The sequence below is a fragment of the Heloderma suspectum genome, chromosome 2, assembly GCF_057233095.1.
Source record: "Heloderma suspectum isolate Gila_16-S chromosome 2, 16-S_ref, whole genome shotgun sequence".
Lineage (NCBI taxonomy): Eukaryota > Metazoa > Chordata > Lepidosauria > Squamata > Helodermatidae > Heloderma > Heloderma suspectum.
The window spans coordinates 172,524,448-172,540,107 of record NC_139459.1 but is presented as its reverse complement, the minus strand read 5'-3'; the positions used below and the strand labels follow the sequence as shown (position 1 = coordinate 172,540,107).

General features: G+C 51.4%; 1 protein-coding gene across 4 annotated transcripts in view; it reads left to right on the top strand.

Annotated features, from left to right (window-relative positions):
* Positions 1-2,099: 2,099 nt before the first annotated feature.
* The window catches only part of LOC146353274 (semaphorin-3F-like), a 33,732-nt gene continuing 20,171 nt past the window's right edge, over positions 2,100-15,660 (top strand). For all 4 annotated transcript variants that reach the window (XM_084836087.1, XM_084836085.1, XM_084836086.1 and 1 more), the window contains exons 1-8: positions 2,100-2,214; positions 2,726-2,915; positions 4,824-4,955; positions 12,065-12,225; positions 12,867-12,929; positions 13,670-13,789; positions 14,171-14,264; positions 15,341-15,460. In XM_084836087.1, coding sequence (XP_084692213.1) covers positions 4,850-4,955; positions 12,065-12,225; positions 12,867-12,929; positions 13,670-13,789; positions 14,171-14,264; positions 15,341-15,460 — 664 coding nt within the window. In that variant the 5' untranslated portion in view covers positions 2,100-2,214; positions 2,726-2,915; positions 4,824-4,849. The remainder of the gene's footprint in view (positions 2,215-2,725; positions 2,916-4,823; positions 4,956-12,064; positions 12,226-12,866; positions 12,930-13,669; positions 13,790-14,170; positions 14,265-15,340; positions 15,461-15,660) is intronic.

Sequence of the window (15,660 nt, the reverse complement as noted above, 5' to 3'; positions counted from 1 at the left end):
CACAAGGACAAAAAATCACCCCAAATATAACATGTACAAATACATTCAGTTACAGACAATATTTTCATGTATGCTGTTGTTGTTGTTGTTGTTGTTGTTTTTTAGTTAATCCAAAAAGGGAGTTGGTTTCCTGTGCCTGTGAAGAGAGGTTTTCTAGAGGTCAGCTTGTACTTGGCCTTCCTGGGGAGTTGATAATTTGAAGAACATAGGAAACGGCCTTATATTGAGTCATCATTGGTCCATCTAGCTCAGTACTGCACACTGCATGACAGTGACTCTCAAGGGACTCCAGTGAAGGGTCTTTCCAAACCCTGCCTGGATTGAACCCAAGACCTTCTGTGTGTGCTCAGCCACTGAGCTACAGTGCCTCCCCATCAAATTAAGCTGTCTTATACCATGTCAGACTAATTCATACTGGTCTGTCAGATCAGTCTTAAAAGCCTCCTGTTCATAGGTGTTTGGCTGGAAGTCAACACCCTTTATGTATTAACAAAGTATTATTACATGGGACTGTGATATGATGTCTGTATATGCATTACACGTAAATAGGTTTGCGTATGAAATTGGTGAGCTGCTTGGCCTCCCTTTGACTTTCCATGAATCAAGGTCCATGATCACACACACAGACACTGTGTATATATCCTGCATACAGCTACTGTATACTGTATTTTCACATAAGTCTTCCCCACTATGGTGAGATGTACTGATCTCAGAAGCTAAGCAGGGTCAGCCTTGGTTAGTGCTTAGATGGGAAACCGCCCAGGAATCCGGCTTCCTGCAGGGGGTTGGACTCGATGGTCTTGTAGGCCCCTTCCAACCCTATGATTCTATGATATTATTATTATAAATATTTTGTGAACTGCCCAGAGAGCTTTGGCTTTTGTGTGGTATAGAAATGAATTAATGAATTATTTTTGAGGTTGTTTTATATTGTCTGTGGCTGAATATATTTATGTGCCTTTGTCTTTGGGGTGCTTTCTTTAACAGGTAATTATTCCCCATAGCCTGTAGTACTCCCAAGGAAAAGAGATATCAACCTACCCCCACCCGCAGAGTCCCTGGAGGCAACAGTATTGCTTGCTATAGGGGCAGAGGGCATAATTGCAGTAAACTCTCTTGGGCTCCCCCTGACATGTATAAGGTATGGCCCAAAGCTCACGAAAGCAATCTCAGAGCCAGTGGGCCATAAAGAAAAGAGTCATGGAGGGCAGAGGCTTTCTTAAATTCTGCAACTTCTGAAGGAGAGAGGCAGCAGAGGTGCCTTGAGGCTCCAGAGCAGTGGTGCACTTTGGTAATCTTAGGCTCTGGACTTAATGGGCTTAAAGTGGGAGGCCTCTTTAGACAGTAATGTGCAGGGCGTTGAATCTCTTTGAGCCCAAGGGCCAAACTCAGTTTCGGAGAAGCTCTTGGAGGGCGCATGCCAGTGGCGGGTGGGGCCGAAGGCAAGAGAGGCCGGACCAAACACCAAAAAGGCCATCCTATTGTAGCGTAATGCCGGCAACTAACCCTTAGGAGAGGCATTTCAACCTTTCAGAACGGGGGAAAGCTGCCCCAAAGCTGGGCCAAATCCCTGGCGGCCAGGGGCGTGGCCTTCTGGGGAACCCGGGAGGGCAAACTTGCAAGGCCAGGTGGACGGGATTTGGCCCAGGGGCCTGAAGTTCAACTCCCCGGCTTTAGCGGGTAAAGTTCATTGCTTCGTTTACTTGAAAATGTGGCGCGCCAGCCCTGCTTGCACCCTGGGCCTCTGCCCCGATGGCACCACTCAGCTCAGCCCTTGGCGGCAGGGCGCAGCTCCGTCCTGAGCGAGTCGCCTCCTCCGCTGACAGATGCCAAAGCGGGGCTGGCTCCACCAACCCTTTCAAAGCAACTGGCCCAGATCAGAAGTCCGGTGTGAGCACTGATGGAAAGAACGGGCTCTGAAGAGGAGCCACCTGAAACCACAGCGCCTGGAAAGGTGTCTTTCTCACCTCTCCTCCTCCAGCAGCCGGATCTGCTCCGGGCTCCACCAGCACCTGACATCCCGCCTTCTCCGGCTCTGTTGCCAGGTCCTCCCCCTTTGCTGGCCCCCTACAGGTGCCGCCCTCCTTCTCGCTGGGGATAGTCCAAAGGTGCGGCCAGCAAGATGCAAACTGCTCTAGAGGAGTGGGCCCCGGTGCCTTCCGGGCCTGCCTAGATCGAAAGGGGTTTTTGAAGCCATCCCTCCTTCTAGCTCAGGTAAAGGACCCCCCCCCCGCCCCAATCTATTTGTGAATTGACTGTAGGCAGAAAGGGGGCTACCTAAGCTGGGGGGGAGGCAGATGTATATGAGCGCCCCATGAACGCAGCAGGGCCCTCTCCATCCCACCCCGTCGCGATCGAGTTGATCCATGCCCGCCCCCATCAAAGAAAGAGGCGGATGAGATTCCCAAATGGGCCACTTTTCCCCATCACCACCACCGCCATCAGGCTGTCCGCAGCCTGGTCTCCCATCCCCCACAATCCACTGGATCCCTCCTGTTAGGGGAGTCGGGGGGGGGGGGCATCACTGGGAGCCAAGCTTTGGAGAGGCTGCCTGGTTCTTGGAAGAGCGGCAGCGGCAGCGAAGGGGTTAAGCCGTCCCAGCACGTCTCGGGGGAGGCAGGCTCTGGTTATCTGCTCCATGAGCCAGAGGAACTTGCAAGCCGCTTAGCGTTATGTGCTTGTCCTGTGGGAAACATTCAACAGAGCTCTCTGTTTCTTCCCCCAGCCCCAGCGTTATTGAAATCCAGGATTCCAGAAGCCGGAGGGGCAGAAATGCTCCTTCTTCTTCTCAGCCGCTTCTTGTCCCTCTGGAAGAACATCACTGAGAAACTTTTCCTGGGCGCAGCCAAGTGGAAGAGGAGCCCACTGGCTCTCACCCGCTGGGATTGAACTGGAAACTAGGACCTAACGTGGAGGTAAGTCACCTCTATCCTTGCCCTGTTATGGCCGTTATAGCTCCAGACCATAGCCACCCCCCCCCAATGGTATGATTCTGGCCCCATGATCCACAGCTACCACCGCTCCATGACCCTGGCTCCGTTCCTTACCCCAGTATCTCCTGTGATTCCTGCAGTGCCCACCCCAATTTGGCCAATACCCTGCAGTAATCATCTGCAACTCCTTTTCCCTCTGCAGTCCTGGTCTCCACTCCCCCCCTTGACCCCCCCCCACGACTCCTAAAGTTGTAGGTGCTATGCTTTTAAGCCACTTCTGCTTCACTTTTCGCCTGATCTTATCCATGTTTACTTGGGACACCGTCCCACTAGGACTTCAGTAGGACTTTACTCCCAGGGAAAGCCTGCCTAAGTCTGCAGCCTTTGTCCGAGATGATGCATGCAACCACTTCTGGGGTGAGACAGGAGGTGGGGGTGACAGTTCTATAAGGAAGGGTTGCTGTGGAGCAAAGATTGAAGTCAGGCTCCTGGGTCCTGGTTGTTTTTTGTTTTCTTGTTATGTTATGTTAAACTACCTCTGAGCTGCCACACAGATCATTTTGGAAAGATGGAAGATCTTAGACATTTGAATATATACCTTATGCAACTCTTTATATCTACTGTAACTTTGGCATTGCAGTACTGAATGTGGAGGCTTATGTCGTAGGATATGCTCTTGGACTCTATTCATGTTTTGTTTAACTGTTTATTTAAAAACCAAACTCTGGACAAGGTGGAGAAAAGTGGTGGGGTGTGTGAGTCAGACTTTGGGTTCAGCTGGGGAGAAAAGAGCTCCTGCAATGATCAGACCGTTGTGATGCCTTCTGTGTCTGCACAGAGTAAGAGTGAGCAAGAAGTGACCGAGCATGTCAAGAAACAGGTCCAAGGTTGGGGTGTGTATGTGTCCAGGTAGTCGTCTCTCTTGCCACCTGGGGCCATTGGGGACTCCATGTCCCAGCATGCACCCCTTCCCTAGCTTGCACCTGGTTCAGGTATGGAAGCGGCAGGTTGCAGCACGTTGGCTGAGCTCAGGGCAGGACGGCGCGTGCACTGAGACAATGAAGCGGGGGGGGGGCAGGGAGAGCAATGGGACTGGCAAGCAGATCAAAGCCCCAGTCCCTGCTGGCACCGAGTCCAGAGCTGTGCTGGTGCTGGGATGGGGGGAGCATTGCTGGTGCTGCTGGCATTGTCCCCTGGCACCTGTTCTGTGGCATGGGGAAGATTATAGCCCGGCTGGGGCGCGGGCAGGGATTTCTGCCGCCTCTGCCCCCCCTTGTGCTGAGAGTGATGGCGTCAGGAGGCCAAAGCAAAAACCCAACCCTGCACCCAGAATGGCAGCTCGGTGCCCTCTTCAGAATGAAGGGGGCTGTCCCAAGAAGAGAGTGCCCTCCCTGTGCTATATGTCTATGCTGGACCCCCGGCAGGAGGTGCTGTTCCCAAGGGGGAGTGTGTGTGTGGGGGTCTAGTTGGGCAGGCAGAGTTCAGGAAGGTAGTGTTTAGAGGTGGTGGGGAAGAGGAGCACCCATCTTAGGACTCCCATTCTCTGCCCCCCAGCTTCAAAGGGCCGCTAGCCTGCAGGCAAGGGTGGGGAGGAGGAGGGAGAAAGGGTGGGGAGGGGAAGCGCAGCAGAAGGTGGCAGAGGGAGAGCAAGCCTTTGAAGTGCCCATCAGCCGCTGCTGCCGCTCGGGTTACAGCTGCTTGGCTGGGTGCCCAGGGAGATGGACGCGCTTTGATCTCTGTTACTCCTCCAGCACAGCGCCCTCTAGGCCTTCCCCCATCAGCTGGTTCTCTGCAGCAAAGTACCCACCCAGGAGGGTGTATATACCCTTCCCCCTGTGCCACAAAGCCCTCCAGAAGCACCCAGCTCCTCATGCCTTTCTCCTTTTGCAGGTGCCTCGAGGGCTCCCTCCACTGCTATGGGGCCCCGGGCTGCCCCATTCCTACTGGGGCTGCTCTTCTGTTGCTGCTTGGGCCACAGCAGCAGCCTCGCAGGAGCACCCCGTGTCTACCTGACCTACAAAGGTAAGGGAGGCTCAGAGACAGACACTCAGGTGAGTCCCAGGGAAAGGGCCAGCGGTGGTCAGGTGAGCCTTATTTTCCAGATGGACATGGGCCCTCCCCTCCTTTGTGTGTGTTCAAGGAAGGGGGAGAGCTGTGTGATGGCACTGGGGCAATGGTGATTCGAGGGTGGCACTCAGCAGCACAAGGGACTGTTTGGATGATGGATGCGTCTTTTTTTATGTCAAAACCTAGATGAGTGTAATACCTAGATTAGGCCAACCAAAAGATCACCAAAAATGTGTGCAAGCTTTTGAGCTCTCCAGGTTGTTCTTTTTTGATACCATCTTTCCTGTGGAAGAGACCTGGAAATCTCAAAGCCTTGCACATGTTAGGTGACCTTTTGGTTGGCCTGATAAAGATACTACTCTAATATAAATTTTTGGAACTTTAATTATGGTCAACACAGCTACCTTTGCTTTTTGTTTTTATTTGTAATTTTTATACCTCCCATCACTACCACCGGACAGACAGCTTAGATATGGGGTCTCATGGCAGCAGACCATACTGAATGAATGAAAAGTAAATACAAGAAAACTTCATAAGTAGGGTTGTTGCTCAATGGAAGAAATTTCACATGGCTATTTGTAGGAGTTTTAATCCATTGAGTTAACTGCTGTTGTGTACATCTGTTTGCATATGAATAAAGCAATAGTCCTGAAGCAAGAAAGCCTTTTTTCTGTGGGTTGGATCTCACAGCTCAATTGCCAGGGTTCCCCAGGTTTCTGCTGTTTCCAGAAATCTGGAGGGACTGCCTTAGGGAGGAGGAGGCAGGAAAGTCTGCTTCTGTCAGCCCAGTTGCCCACCCCTAAATCTGGATCCAACCCTCTGTGTCTTTTTAGATTGTGAATGCAGGTGTCCCAGCAGGTGCCCATCTCAGAAGAGGCATTCCTTCCTATGTGAGAGGGAAGCATCAGGAAAGCCTCTTTTACAACAACCTGCAGATTTCTAAGTACCTACACTAAAAACAATGAACACTTAAAAAAGTTTTACTCCTGAATTATTTACAGGCATCTTTTTGTCAATCAAGATTTCTAATTGGTCAATCAGATTGATTGACGAAACATTTCCGCCCGACTAATAATGTATTATTTATTATTGCGTGGAGGGAGTGCCAGGAGAGAGAGAGAGCTTATTCACACATCGTATTAGTGCTTGAGATCATTATGATTATCTCCAGAGTGGAAATCGTGTGTTGGTCAAGCAGTGGGTGGATTATGCAAGTAAGCAGTGATGTGAAAAACAGGGGCAAATTCAGTGGTGCTTGTGGCCACATTGTTCACGTGGCAGGCAAGGGCTTTGAGTACTGTTTGTATGTGTAAAGTACAAGCAGTAGTTTGTACAATGGTTTCATGGGACAATGCCAGTTAGCGACTAGGACTTAGATGGAGAGGTTCCCAATCAACTGCAGAGTTTACTGGGTGATGTTCGACCAGTCACACTCTCTCTGCCTGACCTAGAGTTGCATCCAATTAGTCGTACCCAATGTTAGTCTAACTTAAGTCCCATTCATGTAATGGGTCTCCTCTAAGTAGGACTAACTTGTGAAACATCCCCTACCTCACAGGGTGATTCTGGGGATGGAATGGGATAACCCCCCATGCTCCTTGGAGGTAGGGTGGAATCTAAATTTGATTTCTATCTGTCTGTAAGTGGAGAAGGGAATGTGGGTGTCTTTTCTGTGCACATGTGAGGCATGTAAACAATGATCCCCATTTGTCTTGCTGTGCAAGTATGTCAACACGAGCAAATGTGAATGGACCTCTATATGTGCTCCAGAATCGACAGGGAGGTCTTCTAGAAAATATGTGCAATGAATGTGCAAGACGTAAGGGCCAGCAATTAGATCAGAAGAATGACTTTGTTGGGATCAGAATTCTGTCTACCAACCAAATACCTCCAGAAAATTCATGAGCACAGACTGTTGGCAGGATCCATCCCTTGTTGTTAAGCCCTCACATGTGGGAGTCAGAGAGATACTGTTACCAAATATGGAGGTTGCACTGTTGGGTGTTGTGGCCAGCAGAGCTGTTTCCCATACGGTCATTTCGTCTTTTATTTTAAAGTCATTGGTGCTAGTGGTGCCCATGCCATCCTGTGGCAATGGGTTCCACAGGCTAAGTTGGGTGTAAGATATAATTATGCAGCCTTATTTTGGCAGCGGCATATGCATGTGTGTAAGTCTCAAGAGAAGTAGCTCCTTTTGGCATGCCAGTGAACCTAGGAGCCATTGGTTACGAGCACCTATAAATGGGCACAGGCGGGGCAAGCGCACAAATGCTCCCGAGCAGATCTCTGAACAGAAAAGGTCAACTATACATGCAAACTAAGGCCATTCCAACATAGGTGTTCAGGCAGAGGGTCGCACTTTCCCAATGATTATCACCCAGTCGGTAGAAGCACACTTTGAATGTGCAGGACAGCATGGGAGGGTGCACTGGTGCTGCCTGCAACCAGTGCCCATACGGCTGAGTCAATTTGTGTGGCGTTCTGTTCACAACTGAGCCCTACACAGCCAGTCATGACAGTTTGTGTGCCAGTGGCAGATATGCGCATATGGTGTAACTTTACTCTTAAAAGTCCCACCTGTGCATGCTGAGAAACTGCGAAAAGGTAGGAAGACTGCCTTTCTGCAGGAAGTGCCTTTATACAGGTGTGTGCGTGCATGTCTATGTTCCAGCCCTACAGACAGATCATGCCATCGTGTGTGGGTCCCTCTGCTTCCCCTTTCTCTTCTCCAGCTTCCCCCCCACCCCGGCCCCCAATATATCTCCTGTGACCTTGCCGGGTTCCCCCTTCACTCTCTGTTCTCGGGGATTCCAGGATCTGGTTACTTGCCAGTCACAGGGGGAAAGGATTTCCCAGAAGGGCTTAAAATACCCAGCATGCCATTCAGAGAAGGGGCTGGGACACGCTTGGACGGATTCCCCTTTCCAAAGCACATGGTGAGGAAGGAGAAGAGAGAGAGAACGCTCAGGGGGAAAGAAGGGAGACCGTGGAACTGTTGGGGTGTGCATGCCAGTGCACCCGTTACAGACACCCTGCCCGCTGCTCTCATGGCAGCCACTTTCCCCTCCTTTTCTTCAGCAAAAGCAATTGGGGCTGGCCTTAAAGTGTGCCTGTGTGTATATGCATCTGTGTGTGTCAGAGAAAGAGAGACAGAGTTCCTTGGCCAAAGGACAATTCATTCCTTTGGCAGCAGCAGTCTGGCTATAAAAGGCAAAGCCCTGGACCTCAGTCTGGCTTGTGTGTGTGTGCATGCACGCACGCACGCACATGTGTGTTTGCTTGGGTCTGTGTACATATTGCAGGACTGCATGTGAGATGCTTCCAGTGGGGATGTATGGCCTGGATTGGAACTTCAAGAGTTGTGATGGGGAGGGAGCGTTCGTTGGGTCTTGTGTAGAGCTTGGGCAGCTTATGTTTCCTACAAGAAGGAGGTGGAAGTTGAGCACGGTGGGCATCCGTATTTGGGAGCAGTGTGGGGAGAAGCATGTCTTGCAGGTGGTCCTTGTGCATTGATGTCTGTTGCTCGCTGCAGTGTTGATTGCATTGTGGGCTTGGTCAACGTGTGGCGCATGCCTGCACTGGCTGCACCATGTTCTCATAGAATCATAGAATAGTAGGGTTGGAAGGGGCCTACAAGGCCATCGAGTCTGCATTGCTCTTCCACATGTCTGCCACGTAGCAGAGTCAGTGTGTCTGTACAAAGCGGGACCTGGTTGTGCATACTTTTGTTGAGGGGGGGAGCACTTGTGCGGTTTCACAATTTGGCAATGCATTTCGGAGGGTCACATATTCATTGATTCTGGATTGATAGCCCACCCTGTTCCAAGCACTCGGGCATGGATTAAAGCATTTTTTGTTGCATGAATTAGAACTCTAGAGCTGACGTCTTCGAGTGGCAAAGAGAAGGAGCTACGGGTCAGGAAGTCTCGGGTTTGAGTATCACCTCTGCCATTGACTCACTAGGGCCCTTAGTCCAGCCACTGCCTCTTGGTTACCACCCCGACCCTGGCCCTACCAATTGGTGAAGTGAGGCAGCTGCCATAGCTGAGAGATGCTGGGGTGTGGGGAGCAAAGGCAAAGTGTTGGGGGCAGAGCTGTGTGGGTCACGCAGTCTTCCCCCAGCAAGCTATCTTTCCGCTCTTTGGTATGGAGGATACTGCCCCATCACCAGTGCTGACATAAGATGATTCAACTGCCAGTCCAGTCAGCTTCTGTCTGTGGAAGGGGGGGGGGGGGGCTGTGCAGGGAGGCCTTCTTATCCTTTGCTTAGGCAGCAAAATGTTCATGGCCTTTAAAGAGGATACCCATTCCTGTTGTAGTACATGGCCAGTGAAGTTTTTAATACCGTCTCTGTGTAGTATGCACGCGGAATGGATGTGCACTTCAGGGAATCCTTCAGTACACACCTGAGACAGTCGACCAAGTGCACATCGCAGGGATATGTTGCATATGTTAGTTCAGCCTTAGTTCATACTTAAGAGTAGACCCATGGAATTCAATGAGACTTACATTAGTCATGACTGACTTATGCTACACTGATTTCAGCAGGTCTCCTCTAAGGTTGGATCTGACCCAGGATGTTCTTTGCTGGTTTTGGCCTCCTCCAACTTGTGTGCACGGATAGGGGGCAGTTTTTACCATTCCTTGTACTGCTGTGGGCAGCATCCAAGACACCATCCATCTATCTTCACAGATGGATGGGGCCAGGCAGATAGGATGGTGAAGGGTTTACAGGGCCCCGAGTGGTGCATTTGCTTTCAGACTGTATTCCTTAGCAACCATCTCCTTATCTACTCAGCAACAGAAATGCCATGTTTTGTCCGGGGAGTATCCAGATTTATCCATTCTAAACCACATGGATAGATTGCTTCTCCAAGGAAGCCAGTGGTCTCGGGACCCATAGAGATGCCTCCAAAGGCCACTGATGGATGATATGGCAAGAGCACCCGTGGTATTTTTCTTTCCAGAGGAGTCAGTCCGGGGAGTTATACCTTCTTCACCTGACACTCAACCATAAGACCATCATCACTGATGGTCTTCCACTGTTGATAACTGGAGGGGCATGGGGCAGTGGTGTAGAGCCAGGGCTCACAGGGACGCAGGGAGAGCACTTTTTGATTAGCAGGGATGCTGACCTCATGTGCCTCCCCCCTCAGGCTTCCCTGTCTGCTCTGAGCTTAGCTGCAATCCTCACAGTAGCGGATGGGGGAGAGGACATTTCTCAGCAACAGTATATAGTTGTGAGCTATCCCTATTGTAATGCAAAGTATTTGGGGGTTGGCTCGGTCTTGAATAGGCAATTCAGACCCATTAGCTTTACAAAAGAGCTGCTCCTGGTGAAGAGGAAAACTGTTAGAACTGGCTTGTTGATAGGGATCAACACAGCTGCCTGAATCTTTGGCCTCTCTTTGGCGATGTGGCTATGGGGACTGTCATGATGAGCGCCTGTGCGTCAGAATTTGCCACTAGACCACTGGGCGGGGGAGGAAGCTTTGTGGATGCTCTGCCTTAAGTATCTTCTCAGTCATTGTTTATGTTGCCTGGTAATCCAGTGTTGCGTTGGTTGTGCATACATTCCTGGAAGAGGTTAATGCCACTGCTGATATTCCATGTTATATAATGGTCATTGTATATCAGATCTGGGTAGTATGCATGACAACATTCAACCACTGGACATCTTGCCATGGGGCTGCTTGCCATTAATTGGGGGGTGGGATAGTCTCCCACGTGCCATGTGCTAATGCTTAGGGAATTCCATGAGGTTTCCTGGGTACCATCCCCAACTTTCCAGACAGGGTGTGTGTGTTGATTGGATTGGAGCAGCATCAAGAGGCCTGCTGGCGAGGAGTCCTGGGGTTCTGCTCTTGAACTTCCTGTGTGTGTGTTTTTAATTGGATCTTAATTCCTCATCCATCCATCCATCCATCCATCCATTTCCCTCCCCCGCCCCCACCTGTCCCTCTCTGAGCTCCCTGGAAATCTGCTCTTCTTCCAGGCTTTAGTCCACTTGTCCAGAGGGATTAGGCCAATTTCTGTCCCTGGTCTCTGAATCCTTTCCCAGACTTGGCTGCAGAGGGTAACAGGGACTGGCTGATGTCCTCTGGCCATGTCCCCAAGGTCACTGCAGGTGGGAAGCTCACCGCCCTGCTCTCTGATCTGCGCCTGTGGAATGTGGCTGGGGGGATTGCTGGGGGATTTAGGCTCTTTGCTGTACCAACCGCCAACCCCCCCACCCCACGTCAGTTCCGCCTTAGCCACTTCATGGGACCAAAATACCCCCTGAGCTCAGCCTGGGCCAGCCCGGACCAGCCATCGCACAAATTAATGTCCTCCAGCTGCTACCATCTCTGTGTGAAAGGGGAGGGGAAGAAGGTAAGAAAAAAGGAAGATTAGGACTTTGGCGTCTAATCCTCCATTTGGGAAAGGGCAGGCAGGTGGTCAGTGGGTTAGGCCTGGTTTGGGTGGCTTTGTGTCCTACTTGACAGAGGACAGTCATCTACTTGAAGGGCTACCAGAGGACAGAGCTCTCTTTGAAGGCCTTCTCTGTTTCAGGGGTAGGCAGCTCTTTTGGGCCTATGGGCACATTTGGACATTTGCAAAACTGTCCTGGGCACAGCCATAAAATGGCTGCCATGGGTGGGCTTGGCTAGTCACTACGGTCAAGTAACCTGCCTAGAGGCAAATTTCATGGGGAATTAAGGTGGAAGCAGCTAGAGGCTCCCAGTTTGCTTGAAGGACTGTCCAGTCCAACTCCAGTTTACAGATAAGGAAACATGAGAAGGGAGACCAGGCCTTGAAGGTGCTCACCCACACTTAGCCGCTGGTACACAGGATACCTGGTCACTCTGGTACAATGTGCTGTATTTCTATTTAAATTATAGTACTTATTCCTAAATTCATATCTATATGTGTAAATTAGTGTATGCAAATTGTATGCAAATCTGTGCCCTCTTTCGGGGGGGCTACGTGTAACTGCCACCCCCACCCCACAGGGGAGTGCGTTGGCCTTGGGAGCAGGAGCTTGTGGGAGTGCTCCTGGACTCTGAGGTTCTCTTTCTCCCCAGAACTGCTGGAGACCCGCACCGCCCGTCCCTTCAGCTTCACCTTCAACACAAGTGATTATCGGATCCTGTTGGTGGACCAAGACCAGGAACGGCTCTACCTTGGGGCACGGGACTTCCTGGTGGCCTTAGACCTTCACAACATCAACAAGGAGCCACTCATTGTAAGCCTAGAGCAGAGACTTGCTGGGTCAGAAGAAAAGGTCCATCTTGTCTAGCGTTCAGCTGTGGCTGGCCAGAGGCTTCTGGGAAGCCATGTGCTGGGTTGGTGGACAGGCACCGTAGGATAAAACAAAGAGGGTCAGGGGATAAGGAATTGCTGGGGCAAGGCGGGGCTGTAGCAGGGGAGATGGATATCCAGGATTCTTGGGCTTCAACCCAAACTTCAGAAGGGTCAAAAGCAAGTGGCTGGAGATCTGGAGAAGGCCAAAGGAGGTGGAGGAGGGCAGTGTCAAGGGTATGTGTGGTCGGACACCTACCTAGGGCCCACGCCCCAGCAGGGGCCCACTGACAAGAACCCCCTGGAGTTGCTCCTCCTCTTCACCGTTGCAACCTGCTTGTTCGCCTGCCTCTCGCTCAGGCCCACCAGCGGAGGTGATACAAAGGAGAAGCAGGAGATGCCCCGGCCTGCAAGCAAGTAGTAGCAGGGAGGAGAAAAAGGAGGAAGAGCAGTAGCAGCTGGTGACAGTGGCAGTGGGAAGGTGGACACACTGTGGGAGGGGCCCTCAAGAACCTGGGGCTGGTTGTGGAGGAGGGAGCACCTCCAGCAGTTCAAAGCCCCCCTCTTCTCTCTGTCTCCCTCCAGATCCATTGGCCAGCACTACCAAGCCACCAGAACGAGTGTCGCTTGGCAGGAAAAGGGCAGCGGGTGAGTGGTATTTGGCTGCTCCGCCGCTCCCGTATTTTGATCCTGGGAGTCTCCTTGTAACCTCCTGGGGTTTGCTGTTTTGCTTGGGTCTCAAGCCTCCGCCTCCCTGTGAACTTAGTAGCGCCATTGTTCAGATGACACTAGGATTTGGAGCTGCCCCTTGATCCAGCTGACTCCTGCGTTTTCTTGTGTCCCTGTGAGGAAAGGTGTTTCCTTTGGGGCAATTCCTTTGCCGTCCTTTACCTTGCGTAGCCGTGTTTCTGATGGTACAAATGGATACAAAGGATTCCTCTCGGGGGCCCTCCTCTCCTGAGTATTCTTGGGGGGGGGCCCTAGAGCAAGGGGGTTGAACCTCTTTCACCCCATGGGCCAAATTCCGTTCAGATAATCTCTTGGGGGGCTGCATTCCAGTGGTGGGTGGAGCCAAAGACAAAAGGGGCGGGGCCGAAATGCCAGTACATTTTAGCTTACAGCTGCTCCCTCTAGTAACTGAGCATTTCAACCTTTTAGAATTGTGGAAAAACTGCACAAAAGCCGGAAAACCACTTGGTGGTTGGGGGAAAGGGGTCAGGGTCAGGAGAAGGGGCCATGGCCATCTGGGGAACCTAGCGGGCCAGATTTGCCCCCCAGGCACAAGGTTCTGCACCCCTGGCCTAGGGTGAGTCAATGGGGGTCCACCCAACTCCTTGCGGACAATTGGTTGTCTCCACCTCGTGCCCTACATCCTTCTTATCTTCTAGGGTGAATGTTTCAACTACGTACGGCTTATAGAGCCATGGAACCGCACTCACCTCTACGCATGTGGAACAGGGGCCTACCACCCAGTCTGCGCCCTCATCAACCGTGGCTGGCGCTCTGAAGTAAGCAGAAAACCCCCAGTCGTTTCCCACTGGGAGAACTGTAGCAGCAGTTCAACAGTAGAGCAGGTGCCTTGCAAAAGAAAGGTCCCCAGCCACTCCAGGCAGGGCTGGAAAAGATCCCAGTCCAAAACTCTGGCATGCCGCTCCCACTCAATGTAAACAATACTGAGTGAGGTCGGACTGGGTCTGACTCGGTATAAGGCAGCTTTCTGTGTCCCTAGGGAGGGAGGGTCAGAAACTGAGTGCAGGCTGAGAGGGAGAACGGCATTGGGAAGCTGTCATCCCTGCCCACAAACTTTGGGAGTGTGCTGGGTGACCCAAGTTCAAGGTAGCTTTCCATGCTAATGTTTCCATGCTCTTTCCCCTTTCGTCCCTGCAAAGGAGTACCTCTTCCGCATGGTGCCTCGTTCCCTGGAGCCGGGAAAGGGGAAGTGCCCGTATGACCCTCAGCAGCAGAGCATGGCTGTGCTTGTCAGTAAGTGGCCTTGAGCAAGCGAGTGAGCGAGCAACATGTCACTGGATGCAACCCTGCTGCCATAACGAAATAATGTAACCAATTTAATAACTGGTTTACTTATAAGTGGACTGTAGTTGGGCGTGACCCTTCGTGCTTGTCAGTAAATATAGGGTGAAATACTGTCACATGTAGACCATGTCAATGTGTATCTACGGTTACTATTGTGTGATCTTTTGCTTCTCTTGTATTCACTAGGAATGCTGCATTAGCTAAAGGACTTGTTGATGCTAAAGAGTTGGTTATTGATGAACAAACAGCTGGGGAGGTTGCTGCAGGAGAAGCAGATATAAGGAGCCATAGCTTAGTTGCAGAGACTCAAGACACATCAATCTCTGGCATCTCCGGTTAAAAGTTTCTAGGGCAGCAGGGCTGTGAGACACCCTTGCCTGACATCCTGGAGAGCTGTGGCCAACTAGGGTAGACAATACTGGCCTAGATTGATTGATTGATTGATTGATTGATTGATTGCATTTATACCCCACCTTTTTTCCTCTTGCAAGGAACCCAAGGTGGCTTACATTCTCCTCCTCCTCTCCATTTTATCCTCACAACAACAACCCTGTGAAGTGGGTTGGGCTGAGAGTGTGTGACTGGCCCAAAGTCACCCAGTAAGCTTCCATGGCTGAGTGGGGACTAGAACCTGGATCTCCCAGCTCCTAGTCCAACACTCTTGCCACTATACCACACTGGCTGTCAATGCCAGATGGACCAAAGCTCTAAGGCAGGGGTGGGCAGAAGGTAGCTCTCAAGATGTTTTGGACTTCAACTCCCTGCATTCCTGACAGTTGATCATGCTGGCAGAGGCTTATGGGAGTGTAAGTCCAAAACACCTGGAGAGCTACCTTCTGTCCACCCCTGGTCTAAGGCGACTCCCTATATTCTATACACTACACTCTCAAAATTCCAGATGTTCCTCCTACCGCCGGCTCCCCTTTCTTCCGGGTGCTATTGACTAGATGTGCACATGTGTGTGTATGTCCTTGTTTATTTGCAATCGAATTCCCATGTGTCTCTCTTCTTCCCCTTCTCCCCAGACAACACATTGTATGCCGGAGTGCATGTGGATTTCATGGGCACCGATGCGGCCTTGTTCCGTACCATGGGGCCTCGCCCGGCTGTGCGCACTGAGCAACATGATTCCCGCTGGCTCTACGGTGTGTGGCTGAGCATCAGCCAGAGAAAGCCTGAAGGGGGGCGGAGTGAAGTGACTGCTGGGATAGCAAACCGATGTGGGTAATTCATAGGCTCAAAGCATAGATGACCTCCTGTGACGTGACCACCCCACGTGGCACAGGCAGCGGTGTTGTGGCACCAGGGCTGGAGTCAAGGGGAGGCATGGTTGGGCACCTACTGA